This window comes from Anser anser, assembly GCF_964211835.1.
Source record: "Anser anser genome assembly, chromosome: 17".
Classification (NCBI taxonomy): Eukaryota; Metazoa; Chordata; class Aves; order Anseriformes; family Anatidae; genus Anser; species Anser anser.
The window spans coordinates 12,073,263-12,090,212 of record NC_139738.1 but is presented as its reverse complement, the minus strand read 5'-3'; the positions used below and the strand labels follow the sequence as shown (position 1 = coordinate 12,090,212).

General features: G+C 55.3%; 1 protein-coding gene across 1 annotated transcript in view; it reads left to right on the top strand.

The window, feature by feature from the left end:
* The window catches only part of LOC310883017 (protein Wnt-4), a 44,087-nt gene that overhangs the window by 6,395 nt on the left and 20,742 nt on the right, over window positions 1–16,950 (top strand). The window contains exons 2-5 of the mRNA XM_083802637.1: window positions 4,661–4,896; window positions 7,059–7,190; window positions 7,548–7,690; window positions 7,870–16,950. The exon at window positions 7,870–16,950 is cut by the window's right edge and continues 20,742 nt beyond it. Of these exons, the coding sequence (XP_083658763.1) occupies window positions 4,661–4,896; window positions 7,059–7,190; window positions 7,548–7,690; window positions 7,870–8,337 (979 nt within the window). The 3' untranslated portion in view covers window positions 8,338–16,950. The remainder of the gene's footprint in view (window positions 1–4,660; window positions 4,897–7,058; window positions 7,191–7,547; window positions 7,691–7,869) is intronic.

The following is a 16,950-nucleotide window of genomic DNA, read 5'->3' as shown; positions in this document are numbered from 1 at the left end:
GGGTGCAAAAAACATGGTTTCAGTCAAGAGATGAAAAGTGCAGTAACTGGCAGGACGGACGGAGCCAGAGAGCTGCTTTTCTTCCAGGGAAGAAACCAGACAGGCTTTCGGATGACGACATTGTAAATCATGGTTTACATTTACAAGTGACGGAAAGGAAGGACATCTAATCCCGGGGTGGGGGGGGCGGGGGGGGACGACACATGTCCTGCTGCAGGGCCACCAGCTGCACCGGGGCAGCCTTGCAGGTCTCCAGCAGCACCCGCCGTGGTCACAGGTGGAGGCTGGTGGCTGCCTTCCCTGCTCCAGCAGCACGGAGATGCTGAAGCATTTTTCTTCTCTCCTCTTTTCTTTTCTTCTCTGTTTTTTTTTTTTTTTCTCCCCTCTTTTCTCCTCTCACTTGTTTTGGCTGGAACAACCCCCTTATGGCCTTAGCCAGGCAGGTGGCCCAGGAGGGCTGGGTGTTTGCCGAGCAGGGCGAAGCTTCTGACTCATCTGACTGCTCAGCATCTCTGATAGGGGACCACAGGCCTGGCTGTCACCATCTTTAGGAAAATGTTCTCCACATGAGACGACATGAGGAATTTTCACACCTGAAACTCAGTTTCGGGTGGTGTTTTTTTGTTTGTTTGTTTTTGTGTGTGTGTTGTTTAAAAACCAAGATTTCTGCTCACTCCAGGACATCTGCTGCATCTTCCCCAAAACGCCTCTACTGAGAATCCATCCATGACTCACATTTCCACACCTTTCCGTGGCAGGCGATCCCTTCCCCTCTCCTTCTGGCTCTACCTGCCAGCCTCTGCGGCAGAAATTATCATCGTCACTTTTATTTAAGTAGGGCTTTCTTTTTTTCCTTTTCAAATCTCCCTGGCTTTGAGGTTTCCCTGTTTGCCATCTCGCAGAGTGGATCAACTGCGAATACTTAAAATTATGGGACTTCAACCTTGATCTGTATGCTGTGGATGGAAAAAAAGGAACGGCTTTCTGTCGGTTTTGTGTTAAGTCAGTGATTTTTAATAAAAGGGAGCTTGTTCTGTGAGTGACTTGTCTGGATGTAAAGGCAGGAGAAAAGAAATACAAATCTGATGATGAAGCAAGAAGACAAGACTTGAACAAATGACTTGGGCAGGAGCTACCCCTTGAAACATTCCATGCCCAGTCTTGGTAAGGGAAGAAATTATGCTATTATTTGGTTTTTTTTTCCACAAGCAGGGCTGTTCTGAGGCTGCCTGTGAGACTTAAATCATAGTCTAGAGCCCTGCTCAGCTACAGAGAAATCAAGATGTGATATTGAGATGGAGATTGCACTGAGACCTTGCAGAGGACAGCTTTGCTTTGGTTCACTCCTGGTGTGCTGGTCCTGCTGCCTGTGCAGGAAGGCAGAGAAGGCTTTGTCTGTGGCTTCTACCACCTCAATTCAGGAAAAAAAAAATTGGAGCAATGTCCTCATTAAGGACCAGGCAAAGTGCTGGAACAGGGCTTGTGTGCTGACCAAGGAGCGTCGCAGATGGGTTTGGTGCCTCGCTCGTGCTCCGCAGCCCTGAGGAACACTCTGTGCATTGCAGGGTGGGAGCATCTTTGAGTGCTGGTGTGGGCAGAGCACCTTTCCCAGCTCTTATCTTGCCCCACAGCTGCCACAGAGAAGGGAAGGGCAGTGAGATGTTCCTGCGTAGTGCCCCTGAGTGTGACACGGACAGGTGCCACCTGAAAGACTCGAAGCAGTCCCATACTTGACAAAGATCCTTCCTTGCATCCTTGACTTGACCTAGAGACTAGGGTTGGAGCCTTCCCCTCTCACCCCACCAAAAAGAAAGCAGGGACGGTACCAGAGGGTGTGGGAGGCTGGAGGTAAGCTGGGAGTCTCCTGGGGCTGTGGCATTTCAGGCACAGCTGCCTTCATCCGCAGAGGGGGCAGGGGCCGAGGAAGAATGATGGGGGAGAGAGGCCACAGCATCGTTCTGGATAGCTTCACCTCATTTGCCTGCCTTGCAAAACAAATTACCAGACATGCTCTTGGAGAACTGTATCCATCTTTGAAGCATCTTTGTCCTTCATTTTATCATCCCAAATACCATTAAATGCCTGTTGGGGAGGTGTCTTATCAGGCACATCTACTTGGAAAGGCTTGAAAGGCTCTTGTCATCCTTCTCTTCATGTGTACTTTGAATTTATAGCTCTACATTGCCTGGAGAATCCCATTCAGCTGGGAAATATATTAGAAAAGGAGATGATGCCCCTATCTCCTTTGCTCCTAAGCAGAGCTGATGTTAGGTGCCCGCAGCGGGGCTGGGCACTGGCTCACCAGCAGGACCAGCCATGCTGCTTTCCAGGAGCTGGTTCCCTGCTGCCATAAACACTGCTTAAGTCATGGGGTGGGGGGGGTGGGGGGGGCGGAGAGGGGCAAAAATAGGCAGATTAGCACAAGGGGATGGTGCTGGAGGCAGAATCTGGTTTTCTCATCTTCCAGGCTCAAAGCCGATCACCCGACTCGCGGTGTCTCGGGATAAATCTGATTGCGTTCCTGTGCACTGGCTTCCCTGTGACTTCCCGAAATGACAGCTGGGTGGGGGAGCGAACAGGGCTGTCATGGGCTCAGCATCAAGTGTCCTGAATGATCCCAAGGGACATTTGCTGCATTCGTCTTGGCCCAGCCGCATGCAGGGTGCAGAAGCAGCAAACATTGCTCCCGGTGTCCAGGGCCACAGCATGGCACCAGCGGCACTGCTCGCATTGTGGGGCTGGCAGAAAGGTGACGAACCATGGGTTTGCTCACTCGTGGTAGGGTTTTCAAGTCAGCTGTATGCATTAGGCAGTCGTGCAGCTGGTCCTCTGCAAAGACTGGGCCCTTACAGGAGCAGAAACCCTCGGGCAGAGCTGCTTAGCTGGTATAAAGGCTAGAAAAGAGCTTGGCTCTGAAAGCACAGCAGCCTGCCACTTCCCACTGTCCGAGAGGCATTGCATCAAGTGACCTCCACGCATGAGGAAAGCTGAATGCTTTTGACGGCTAGCCATGCAGACTCCCCACGGACGCTGCAAGCCAACCCGGCTTTCTCACCATCTCCCACGGCCCCCAGTTGTAAGCATGAAACCAAGCTGGTGAATAATTCTGCTGATGCACGGAAGAGAAAATCCTGCTCCCTCCTCCTGGGGCAGGCTGGCATGGCTAATGGGAGGAAGAGGCTGTGACAGCTTGATCTTGTGGCTGAAGTCAGCAGATCTGGCTCCTGGGACACATGGGAACAGGCAGGAAGCAGGAGCCACTTTTGAATAGTCACTTCTCAGAGGCAAGCAGTGCTTCAAAGGCAAAATCCTTAGCAGGATGTTGTAACTTTGGAGGAGGAGAAAAAAAAACAAGCAAACAAAAAACCCACAAGCTCTGTAGGACTGAGAAATGCAGAGTCAAGGAATGAGCTTTCCAAAAGGCCTTCGCTCGGTACTCGCATCACTCAGCACGGGTGAGGTAGCAATGCGAGCATTTTGGTGCTGGTGATTCCTGAGGATGTTAGAGCTCGGTGTGGTCGGAGGGTGCGAGCATGAGCTGTACCTGCCCAGGGATCACTGCCCCGTGGCAGCACAGGGTGCCACCAGTGGCAGTGGTACTCGAAGCAGGTGCCAGCAGCCACAGGAAGGAGGGAGGTGTCTGGGCACGTGCCTGCACCTGCACTAGCCTGGATAGTCTTAGAAAATCAGGGTTTATCCTACAGCCTGGATGAGTTGTGGGGGTCTATCTTATAACCCATCTGGGATCAGGCTGGGGCAGGAGGCTGAGCCTGGGAAACTGGCGCACATGGAGATGGATGCAGGGTGTGGTGGGTTGGGTTACTGCGGTTTGCAGTGCACTCAGCTGCTTGGTGGGGAGCTGCCCGGAGCTTGCGGGATGCTCACCCAAAAAGGGGCAGCTCTCCCTTCCCCTAATGCCACCACTGGAGAGCAACTCTGTAAGTCCTGCTGAGGATGGGGCCATGGAAAACTGAGCATGTGGCCAGTTCTTCGAAGTCACCAAATCCCTGGCGGCCACGTTTGGGAGCTGGATCGGTGCAGGACGTGCTCAGCACGTGCAGTTTTGTCCCCAGTGGGCTCCTGGCTCCATCCTCCCCAGTTCAAGCCCTGCTTGAACCCCAAGTGACAGGAAACCTGGCGGCTCCCAGAGGCCATCCTCAGGTGCTGGAGGAGCTAAAAGCAGGCTCCAGGAGGGAAGTGGTTTGGAGGGAGATGTTTGTCGGTGATGAGCACACTGCCATGCTGCGGGAGCCGTGTGGCAGCTGGAGCTGGCAGCCAAGTGACTGTCCTGCTTGTTTTGGCTGACTTCAGAGACCTCTGGCTTTTCCTAGTAGCGCTTGGATGTGCCGGTACTCAGGAGACCTGACCGGGCACATTCAGACAACACCGAAAATATCCTCCATGCAGGCAATAGAGGCAAAGGGGAGTCAGCAGCTGGGCTCCCTAAGAGACAAGGGACCAGGCTGCCGCGGGATGGTTGTTTTGCTTGGCCTTGCTCTCTGCCATGCAGAAATGCATCCTGTGGAGCCACTGCAGTGGCACTTTTAAGGTGACCCAGGTGAGGGGATGACAGGCTTGGGTCTCCTCACCTCCTGCTGAACATGTGTGTGTGCTCCCCCAGTCCCTGCCTCCTAACCCGTTGCACTGGCTGTTGCGGCAGGTACCTGGCAAAGCTGTCTTCGGTGGGGAGCATCTCTGAGGAGGAGACCTGTGAGAAGCTGAAGGGCCTGATCCAGCGCCAGGTGCAGATGTGCAAGAGGAACCTGGAGGTGATGGACTCGGTGCGGCGTGGAGCCCAGCTGGCCATTGAGGAGTGCCAGTACCAGTTCCGCAACCGCCGCTGGAACTGCTCCACGCTGGACACGCTGCCTGTCTTCGGCAAGGTGGTAACACAAGGTGAGCCAGGCAGACACGCATGGGGTGCTGCAGCACGGGGGAGAAGCTCCAACAGCCCAGCCGTGTCCTTTGGGCTGCAGGGGGGTTTCGTTTGCCCCTGAGCCAGCAGCTGCGGAGAGTAGGGAACAGCCCTGCGCTGGGGCCTGGGGCTCACAGCCCTTCCCTGGGCGTTGCAGCAAGGCTCTTTGGACTGTGCTGGCAGCAGCATATCGAGGCCCTTGTGGTTCCTCATTTGCTGGATGGTTGCTCTGCTGAATCTTTTTCACACCCAGTGAGTGCCCATCATACGTAGGCACCGAGGAGGCATCAGCCCCAGGCATCCAGCCTGGAGCTTTTACAAGGACGTGCCGAGTTCGAGCAGGACCGTAAGGTCGCTCAGTGGCCTCGTCTCCATCCTGCTGAGCCAAGGAGCTTTGCTCTGCAAAGCCACAGCTGCAGCAAGATGCTGGGTGTATTCGGTCTCTTCTCTGGGGAGCACCACAGCGTGACTGCTGCCAAACAGCGCTGCTCTCGGAGCCGTCTGCGTGCGAGGCCTTGGGAGGACAGCCCTCTGCCGCCCAGCGAGAGTAAAACACGCCGCGGCTGGACCCTCTTTGGAGCAGCATCGCCTGCCACCACCACGCTGCCAGCCTTCAGGGAGGATTTATGGCCAGGACAGCCCCTGGCCCCTGCGATCCCAGCTGCACACAGGCATCCTGGGGGCACAGGGCTGTGACCAAACCAAGCGAGGCCCCAGAGTCTCAGAGTGAGGAGCCAGAGGGGAAGGGCGCTCCAGCACCCCCAGAGATCTCCAGGGGGGCCCTTGCATCCCCTCGGGTGCCACCCAACCTCTGATGCACCCAGCACCTTCCCATTCAGGGAAACGTTGGCCAAAGCTGTCCCCAGCTCCTTGTTTGACTTTCCTCCCCTAGATGCAGGGGTGAAGATCTCTTCTTGTGAAGGTTCAGGACTGGAAATACCAGAAATACCAGAAACTAAAAGTCGCCTCTTTTTAGTCAGCCACAGCACAAACCAACCAACACGATCCTACCATTAACCTCGATTAACTTGGAGGCAGTTCAGTCCCACCGCTGGCTGGGCCCTCCCCAGCCACTGCTGCTTGGCCACCAAAGCCTGGGCTGCGACCACCAAAGTAGCTGCCCTCTGTCCGACCGGCGAGCCATGGAGATTTCTGCCACCCCCCCCACCCCCCCTCTGCCTTCACACAGCTCTAACACACGGCTACCCAACACGCCATCCTCCCTCTTTGGAGAGGAGCTGTGTCCTCAGCCACCCTCGGCCTCAGAGGCTGGTGGGTGTTTGGGTTTTGCAAGAGCCGACAGCCACAATCCCAGGCTGTGCCACCCTGGGGATTTGTGTCCAGAGGTCTCCCCATGCAGACAGCTCAAATGAGCTCTTTCTCCCTGGGTACCACCACACGGTGAGTGCAAAAAAGTGCAGGCAAGGGACTGCTCCTCAGGACTGGGCTGTGATAGTGGAGCTTTGCAGGCTGGTTTTGGAGGTGTCTGCAGCTCCGGGATGCTGTGTGCCAACGACAAGGGTCTGCAGCTGCAGGGGGCAGTCCTGGATATCAGGAGAAGTGCAGAAGTATAACTGTTTGGGATGCCAGAGGGCTCTCATGAAGGGGTGCCCTGCGAGCACCAGGCAGGACAGTCACCCCATGTAGGCTCAGGAGAGCTCTCCCCACGTTGGCAATGCAGCCTTTGCATCTCTCTCACTGCCAGGTTAAAATCTTACCCATCACATTCAGGTTTTAACCTTGCAGGGCAGTTCCCAGCTTCTTGGCCATTGCAAGACAGGGCTTTTGCTGCTGCAAGCAGCATGGGTTCCTCTGCTGGGACTGGTGTGGGCTTGGGATCAAGCAAACGTCATGCCTGGGAGTGGGGAGGATGAGTCCTGCATGTGGTGCCGCATCTCTGGGGAAAGGGAGACAGAGCAAAGGGCTCGATTTGCTAACTCTGCATGTTTTGCTAAGAGTCCATTTTCAGACCATATTTTCAAGGGGCGTTATGTGCAACACCAGGGCAGGGAGGAATGGGGAGAAGAGGCGCATGCAGCGGCCCAGCCCAGCCTTGGCCACCTGGGTGCACAGCTTCGGAGAGCCCTCCTGCGTGCCTCGGCCTTCCTGCCACGTTTTTCCACCATTGTTTGTGCCGTTGCAGGGACGCGGGAGGCAGCGTTCGTCTATGCCATCTCTTCGGCAGGGGTGGCCTTTGCAGTGACCCGCGCCTGCAGCAGCGGCGAGCTGGACAAGTGTGGCTGCGACCGCACGGTGCAGGGGGGCAGCCCGCAGGGTGAGCACGCACAGCGCGGGAGCTGGGAGCTGCGCGGGGATGCAAAGCGACCGAGCATGGCAATGCCCACTCTTGGGCGGGGGGGGGGGGGGGGGCACCCTTAAGAGAAATTTAAAAAAAAAAAATTAAAAAAAAAGAAAGGCACCTAGGAGCATAGCCCAAAGGATCTTGTTCCCCCACCCCACCCCGGGCTGCCCTTCTCCGGCTTCCCCAGTCTGGTGACTCACACGGGCAGCCCAGCCTGGTGGAGAGCAAGACAGAAGGGGGCAGATGAGCAGTATTTTAGCAAGAGCAGGGTTGAAAGGGATGAGCAAGGCAGGCTGACATCATCTGTCTCACCCATGCTCTGTGCCTTAGGCTTCCAGTGGTCCGGCTGCTCCGACAACATTGCCTACGGTGTGGCCTTCTCACAGTCCTTCGTCGACGTCCGTGAGAGGAGCAAAGGGGCCTCTTCCAACAGAGCGCTAATGAACCTCCACAACAACGAGGCAGGGAGGAAGGTAATGGTGAGGGGGCACCCAGGCAGCCCAGCGGGGTCTGCAGCCACTGCTCGAGTCCCTTTGGCTTCACTTTTAAACACCCTGCGTCCCGCAGAGCCCTGTCCCCTTCTGTCTCACCTTCCTGCTGCGTCCATCCCGTGCTGACCATCCTGTCTCCTTTCTCATGTGTGCTCCTCCAGGCGATCCTCAACAACATGCGGGTGGAGTGCAAGTGTCATGGCGTGTCGGGCTCGTGCGAATTCAAGACGTGCTGGAAAGCCATGCCCCCCTTCCGCAAAGTGGGCAACGTGCTGAAGGAGAAATTCGACGGCGCCACGGAGGTCGAGCAGAGTGAGATCGGCTCCACCAAAGTGCTGGTGCCAAAAAACTCCCAGTTCAAACCGCACACGGACGAGGACCTTGTCTACCTGGACTCCAGCCCTGACTTCTGTGACCACGACCTCAAGAACGGGGTGCTAGGCACCAGTGGCCGGCAGTGCAACAAGACCTCCAAGGCCATCGATGGCTGTGAGCTCATGTGCTGTGGTCGGGGCTTTCATACGGACGAAGTGGAGGTTGTGGAAAGGTGCAGTTGCAAATTCCACTGGTGCTGCTCCGTCAAGTGCAAACCCTGCCATCGGGTGGTGGAAATCCATACGTGCCGGTGATGCACAGAGGGGAGCTCCCGTCCGTTCCCCTCTCTAAGTGACCCTGCTTCTCTCTTGCCCCAGGGCCAGGACTGAGGAAGTGGCCCAGACGCTGCAAGGAGATTGCAGCTCCTTACAGAGACAGAGCCCCAGAGGAAAACAGATTTTAAAGAAAAAAAATATTTAAAGTTAAAAAAAAAAAAAAAGCAATTGTTGTATTTTTGTTTTGTTTGTTTGCTTTATTTATTGCTGAAGCCAAAGCCCCGCAGTGGCCTCCTGAGCCAGCAGGGACGTGCCTGATCTCAGCAGCTGGCCGGGGACCTGCACGATGCCTGCTCTCATCGGATGAGTTCCCGCTGCCTCTGGAGCGCTGCAAACGGGCGATGGCTAAGCCAAGGCTGGCGTTAGGCACTCAGTATCTTCTATCACAATGATTTGTATTTGTTTAAGGCATGCGCTAAGCAGCCCAGAGCACTGCTTGGCTCAGCTGAGCCTTGAGAGGCGATGGAGTGCAGCCAGTATGTGCATCTGGGGGCATGGCAGGGGATGGGGAGATGGCAACAGGGTGGCACTGTCCCTGGGTCTTAATGGCAACACAGAGAGCCCATTTAGAGCTATGAGAATACAGAGGGGACGTGGCACACTCCTGCATGCCCTTGTTGTGGGATGCTGAAAGGCCTCCTGGGCAGCAGCTAGCTTTTGGAGCAGCTCTGGCAGCCGCTCTGATTTACAGAAGCTCCTCTGCAGCTGCCCGGGCTGTCAAAGGACACAACATCCCCACTCGACTCCCCTTCCCCTTGCAAACCCACTTACCCCCTCACTGCTCCAGCACCTCGCTGTGCTGGAGCCTGTGGAGAGGGTGCAGGGAGGCCGTGGTGCCTGCAATTCAAGGAAGAGCTGGGAGCTGGTGGCAGGAAATCCCCAGGGATTTCTTTCCCTCTTTTCTATAACTGCCTCTACCTCGCTCACCAGCATCCCACCACCAGGTTTCCTCCTCTTCCTCCGCGTGCTTTCCCCAGGGCATTCTCCACAGCCAGTGAGGGCTCCTGGGGACAAGGCTGCACATGGCCAGTCCCCAGCCTGGTTTTTACCGAGAAAAGCAGAAGTTTAAAGTGAAGCAATTGCTGGGGCGAGGGGAAGACGCTGCAGGGGGACATGCGATGCTCATGCTCTGCTGCTACTGCTGCCTCATCCTCGGGCAGTGTGGGAGGAAGGCTGAGCCCAAGGGATGCTGCTGCGTGTGCCCCATGTGCAGGGATTTAGTGCAGCAGAGCCCCAGCTGCCCTGTGCCCGCAGCAGCGCCGCGGGGACAAAGTGCTGTCCTGCCCGCTCCCACCTCCCCACCGCCTGGGATCGGCTTAGTGCAGTGTCCTTGCTGCTGGGCTGCAGGACGAAATATTTGGAGAACTAATAAGCAGTGGGGCACTGCGAGGGGAGGTGGAAAGCAAACCAGTTTTCTGCAAGTTGTGAGGCAAAGGGAGCAAAGAAAAAGCCCCAAATGGTACCTCAAGCGAAGAGGAACATCTGCCCAGGGTGCCAGGAGCCGCTGGGGGGTGGCATTGCATTTGCTGTGTGAGCAGGGAGTGCCCACGTGCAGCCAGCCCATTCCCCTCTGCCCACCTCGGTCCAGAAAAGCCCAGAGCCATGACCATCACCATCTGGACTGGGGGTCCTTGCAAACCTGCAGCCTTATTTTTCTTCCCTGCTTTGTCTCGAGAGGGGAAAGGTTAGGGGAACACGCAGACATACATTAAATCCCGTCTGTGCTGTGGCAGTGATGGGCTGGGGGAGAGGCTGTGGTCGCTGGAAGGTCTCCAGACACCGTCCGGCTGGAAGGCTTCTGACAGCTGACTTGATGCAGCAGCGCTGCGGCTCCCGGGGCCAAGCTGTGTGCCTGGAGCAGGCCCCTGCTCGCTTCCTCCACACCACGGCGAAGGGAAGGCTTGCACCAAGGGACCCGCCTGTCCCCCAGCTGCCCGGCTCCCCATACCTTCAGCAGGGGGCAGTGGGGGGCTGGCACCCAGCAGGAACCCCAAGGTGGAGCCACCACAGGTTGAGGCATTTTGATGCAAGCTGGAGATGTTTGAGCAGGGCAGCACGGAGCAGGGGCTGCCTCGCTTGGGATCTGCTGGGGATCTGGGCTCCGTTCCCCCACCCTCCGGCTCTCCAGGTCCCAAGGCTGCAAGCTCTCAAGTACCTTGGAGACTGCTCCTCCTCTTCCCAGCTCATGCAGAGGAGGCCACAGACCTCAGGCCACTAGCCAAGTGTTCTGCTCGTTGTCCATCTAGGACGACGGCCAAAGCTGAACAAGACAATCCAGATCAGTGTGTAGATAATCTCTGCACATGGGATTTTTTTTTTCAAGCTGCGATGAAAGCTGAGCCCTGTAAATGTCACCCAGAGATAGCCTGGCTCTGCAGCTCTCTGGCTCTTCTCATAACTGTAAATTTCAGCAGTTGGTTAGGGGTGGGAATGCCTTTTTTTTTTTCATATTTACTTTGTCTATTAAGTAATGAGTTTGTGCTGAATTAGCCACGGGGTTTTCCTTTCCTAGCAATCAGGCTCCGCTGGGCTGCATGAACCCAGCATGCTGCAAACAGGAGATGGTCGTTGGGCTTCTCCTGCGAGGCCTCACCCAGGAGGAGAGGTGCCCACATGGCGCAGCGCAAAGCGGATGCTGAGGCCCAGCCTGGGCTGTCCTTGTCCCTCCTGAGGAACCTCCCGACCTCAGGCGATGCTGGCGTTTGGGCCACGAGCTGCATCTCTGCTTTTTCAGCAGTGTTTCCCCTCGTTGGGCTCCTGGTGAGCGTGCAACCATCAGTCACTGTGATCATTGCTCAGGTAGGTCCTGTTTTTGCTCTTCTGAGAGGCTGCAGCCCTGTGCCAGGGCAGGGGAGAAGGGGACCCAACAGTGCTGAGGGCAGCAGATTGCCCCAGCTCGTGCAACCAAGCCTGCATAGGAGTTTGCTCCCTCATCTTCTGCCTCAACCACTTGACACACTGCTGGCTTAAGAGGCCACTTATCTTAGATTTCAGTATGTCCAACTTCCTCCTATAGGCAGGGTGCTGATATTTATCTCCTTAAAGCAGTGCTTTCCTCCCCTGCCTGCAGCCAAGGGGCCAGAGCCACTGTGCGGGGCCGGCTATGGTGCTGGAAACATCCTGCCAGTTCCCGAGGTGCGTTTGGGCTGGGGGGCAAGAACTGCCCACAGACGTAGAGCCAGGTACCTGTCACCTCTTGTCTCCACCCCTGCACTGTGGGATGCTGGATTTGGAGGGGCTGCGATGCCAGATGCCTGATCCACTCCACACTGATCCCATCAGCACATTCCACTCGTCCCTTGTCCCTCCGCAAGCCCGGGCCACTCAGCTGCCAGGCTCAAGCCAAGGAGCAGGGCTGAAGGCAGTCAGAAAGCACCATCACACCCTACTCATTGCAGCCAAGGGGACGGACGGCATTCGGTCACTCCACAGGAAGAGTATCACCTCTCAGCCCCACGCTGTCCCACGCACCGCCAGGTACCGCCAGGATGCCAGCCCTGAGTACTGGAGCTGCCTGCTGCAGCACCTTGGGGTGCTGCTGGGCCTGCCTGCACCCTGCCCTGACCCTTTTGGTAGTTGTAGCGCTCTGTTTTTGTGCTCTCCAAGGGCGTTAGTACTCCCATGGCAGCTCAGCCCTCCTGTGAGCAGCATTCACTGTAGAACTGATGGCTTCTCTCACTTTGGCCTCTGTGGGTGGCAGGGGTTAAGGCTTTTTTCTTATTATCATTTTATATTTTAACTGTTGTTGCAGGAATAGGATGGTAGGATGGGATAAAACGAGCCCTGGGCCTCTCAAATACCTTTCCTTTCCGCCACTTTCAAATGGCTCCTCTCTTCCTTATGGATCCTGTCCCACAACCTCCCAGCTCTCTCTCTTCCCCTCCCCAAGCCAGCTTCAGCCCCAGGTGAGGGACTGTGTCCATTTGCCCCCGACGCCTCCCAGTACAGGGGTAAAAAAAGGACCTCCTTCTTGCCCTTGCTGGCACAGGGAGCTGCCAGCTCCTCTGCAACCCTAGAGGAGAAGGACACTCCTGTCCCCCCTCCTCCAGTGTCCCGCAGGCCTGTAACATCTCTCTCGCCCACTCAGCCATCCCTGACATCCCCCATGCAACCCTGAATGTCCCCCTAAGTCTCTGCTCACTGCTGCTGCCCGTCCCATGCCACCAGCCTCACTGACCCACTGCATTTGGGCCAAGAGCCCATCCCTCTACGCAATCCTCCCTGTGCCAACCCCACAGCCGCAGTCCCCAGCCCCTCGGACATCCTCTGCTCTGCCTGCTGAGCTCATCTCCCCTCCAAGGACTCGCAGCCCAATGCCTCCACCCCGCCTCTCCCTCTCGTAAACCTTCCTGGGTGTCCCACTGCCAACTCAAGATCATCGTGGCAAAAACAGGACGTCCCCTCCAAGTCCTCCCCACCCTTCTTCAGCGGATGGGTAACTCCAAGATTTTTCTTCCTATTCCCCAAACTCCCAACTTCAGCACCATCTTCTGCTCCTTCCCTCTTCTCCTGGGAATCCCTCCCCATGTGTCAACATATGCTCAACCTTGGCTGCTCCGTGCTTCTCTGCACTTCACATTTGCCACATCTTTGCCCTCCAGTCTGAGCAGGACATGGCCAAGTGCATGGGCAGATCTCCTCTTTCCCTCCAGCTGTCTTGGCCACACCAAGCTCATGCCCTTTGCTGGCTGTGAACACTTCCATCACTCCCAACTATCTCATCCTCCCTCCCCAGGCATGCTCAGCCACCCTGTCGCTCTCCTTGCAAAGCAGTGAAGTCACCGTGGGTACCGGATTGCGGAACACAAATTAGCACTTGCATCCTTTCCCTCCCCTATGCCATACAAGAACGTAGCAGCAAATCCCTCTGCATATTTCCTCTTGCACGGGTCTTGGGCTCTCTCCTAGCAATGGCAGCACTCTGCACCCTGGCAGTGGTGAGCACAGCAGTTTTCCTGTATCTCCTGCTCTCCCTCTATCCACACGAATTTACTGAAGTCAGCTGGCCGTAGGGAAGCCAGGCGATGAAGGTGGCAGGATGCAAGAGCCTAGGACCAGGCAGGACAGGTGCTTTTCTCCCTGCTTGGGCAGACAGCAGAAGAGGATGAGGCCTCCTTACATCACGGGAATCAGAAAGGATGGGTCCCACCTCAGCGCCCACACCGGGCTGCTCCAACTTGTGCTCACCAAAGATGCCAGCAGTGTCTCGGCCCCAGGGTGCTCCCCCCAGCAGCCTCAAAGCCGCAGCAGCACAGCGCTGCAGGACGCCCAGCAGAGCAGAGCAGAGCTGAGCCTCTGACAGCAGCGATCCCAGGACAGCGGGAGGGCGCCCAGCCAGCACGCCTCCGAGAGGCCTCCCAACCCTGACTGCCAAAATCCTGCTTTAAGTACAGGAAAATAAATTGTGCAACCTGCCTCAGACTGGATCGTAACACCCCGTGAAGGCACAGCAGGAGGAAGGGGCAGGAGCTGGGCTGAGGATCAGGCCCGCATCGCAGCATTTAGTCTGGACTCTGCTCATAGCTGGCATTTCACCAGCACCGACAACACGTCCTGCCCTCCTCCTCTCTCACAGGTGTGCCCGGGATGTTTCACCCCTACAGGGCCCTCCTCGGGGGTCCTGGAGATGTGGCCAAACACAAGCCCCGTCCTCATGTCTGCACGTGGACCTCAGGAGCCACGGGTTCAACGCAGACTGTCCTTCATCACATCAAAGGGGCAGCTTGGGGGCCTGGATGGAGCCGAACACCCCCAGTCCTTACCTCGCTGCCAGCCAGGAGCAACAGAGCTCAGTGTTTGTCCAGTGCCCAGGACCCCCAAGGTGCCGGTCCCCACCAACTGCACCCCAGGAAGGGGGGAGCCCTCCTACCATGGTCCCCACCGGTCTGACCCAGCAAGATATTCCTCAAGAGGAATTCCTCAAGAGCAAGAGGTTCTGAATTTGTTTTCATGGCTCTGTCCAGGCTGCTGTAGGGAAATTCCCTTTCTCCCTGGTATCTCCTGGGTCGTTTCTCAGATGCCACTACCTGAACAAGGAGGAGTTTGCTAGCAGGGGGTGTCTGCTTCATGGAAACTGAGAAACAGGCACTTCAATGGGAGGGCTGAAGCGGGACTGCATGCTCAAAGCAGAGGAAGGGCTGCAGTGCCATCTCCTCTCTGCAGCCAGGAGGAACATCCCACGGTTCAGCCTCAAGAGGTGAAGGAGGCTAAACAAAACCAGAGATCCCTGGCAACATGGGGGAACATTTGGGTTAAATCACCCTCAGGACAGGGACACTGTGACAATTAACACTCGCTGGAAATAGTCCAGTGCATGGTGAGACTGCAGGCAAGACAGTTCATTTTGGTGATCTGGAGAGATCCTGGGACATTGGTCCTTGCTTGTTCAGACATCTGAGCCTTTGCTCCTTTCTCTACTATGTCTTTACTAGGTAAGTGAGAGCTATTATAGCAGGGTCTAATAAGGAAGGGTTTGGAAAATCCGGTGTCTTCAGCTGTCCCAGTCTCCTTGAGCTGGGTGGCAGCCAAACTCTACGGAAGGTCTCATCACAGCCTCCAGCCCTTTCTGAAAGAAGGCTGACCTTCTTATATGACTGCTGGTGTACAGAGCAGGAAACAAAACCAGGGTGGCTTGTCACCTGTCTCACCCCCCCAGGTGACCAGAAGATGGTCTCATAGAGGTACCTGCACTCTGCCAGAACAGCACCACTGCTCGCCAGGCAGGAGTTCAATGGTTCTGTGACTTCTTCCCCACACCACAACCAAGAGACCATCAGCTTCTCCAGTTCCCATCCTTTGGCCTGCAAGATGACTTCAGCTACTTGTAGGTACAAACATTGCCTTGGAGTCCAGAACCAAAGGAAATACAACCTGCTCTCACCACAAGTCAAGGAAATGACAGGAGAAGTGCTGTGACCAGGAAAGCACCAAAAGTGCAACAGCATTTTCCTTCTCATCTATGGCTTCCACCAAAGAAAACCAGAAGACTGGGCACCTTCCCGTGCATGCACTTTACAGCCTATAAAACTCAACTTCTCTGAAGGAGAGAAAGTTGGTGCGTGGAAGTTTATCAGTGAACGCTTCCTGAACCCGAGAATTTAAAAATTTAAAAATTTAAAAGGGAGTTTTCAGGCTGCTTCTGAAAAAGACAGCTCAGGAACCCTGTTGCACTGCAAAAAGTTGCTTGCTGAGCTACCGTCTTAGAAGGAAGATGTGCAGAAAATTAAATGTGGCAGGATTATAGATGTCCTCAAATGTGAAACTTGGCTATAAAACAAGAGATGTCCAAAGACCACCACAGAAATATAAAACATGTTCAGAGCAGTGCCAGAGGTCAAGGCACTGTGGTTTACGTGCAGCTCAGTTGGAAGAGTGAAAAAATCTGGAATTCTGCATAAAAAAGAACATCAGCATTCATATTGCCTTGTGGAATTACCAGGGGAAATTGTCGCACAGACAAGCTAAGACCAACCAGAGGGGGACCGTCACCTTGCAAGGACACTCTGAAGGTGTTCTGAGTCTCCACCTGCAGCAGTGTATTTCTGGTTTGCACAGTAACAACACTCTCCAGGCTCATGGGAGCCTGCAAAAATGCATCTCAGAGGCGTCACAGTGCAACTTTCTATTCTAGACCTCCGGAAAGAGCGAGCGAGCTCTGGAAAGTCAGAGGCAGAGGCAAATACTTCATCTTTTGCTTCATGAGCAACAAGCCATGCTTCCCTCCACCTGGTTTGCTTTGCTTTGAAGCAAAAGGCATATTTGTTTCAAGAAGCAAAAGGCATATTTGTTTCAAGACCCTCCTTGGTCTACGGTAATAAAGACAAGTGGGGAATGAAGTGGAGGTCTTGCAGCTGCAGGGCTGTGTCCTGTATACAGAGAAGCTGTTGTGGTGGTACCATGTATCTGCTGTTTCATCAAAGCTGAGAGAAGAAAGACACTGGGTCTGGGTGGGAAACAGGGTGAACAAGTAACCAACAGGGCAAAAGAAGGAAGAAAATGCACAGCCCACTACACAACAGGAAGATGCACACTCTCAAGTGAAGTGGGACCACAAAGGGGGAGGCAGGACAGACAGGCCCCCAGGATGCTCTTAAAAATGAGATTTGAGATGAACGTGGGGAAAGGTAGAACAGCCACAGTGAAAGAGCAGCAGTGGCAGCCATGCAGATAGCTCATTTGGGACTTGGCCTGGTGGAAGCGCTCCACTTTCTGTGGCCAGATGGAAAACCTGCAGCCGTTTTATTTCCACCAGGAAACCCAGAACATCCGGGAGGGCGTCAGAGCTGAATTAGATGCAAAATAAATCAGTCCTCTGTGTCTTTTTTTCTCAATAGAGTCACTTTGCCATCTCAATTTCCCACCTGCTGCAGCTAGGAAGAGTCAGGATGATAAGAAAGCTTGCCAGGATGCTTGTAGACGTGGGTGTCCCTGCTCTGGGCTGCCTGCGGACTCAGGAAGGCAATGCATCAGTTACGCTCTGCTGACTTCTGTTTTTTCTCATTAAAAAGTTGGTGTGTATCGCTGTACCTGCAAACCATATGGAGGTGAGAACACAACCCTGGGCTCCTTGGCCAGAGCTGGAGGCAGCAATCG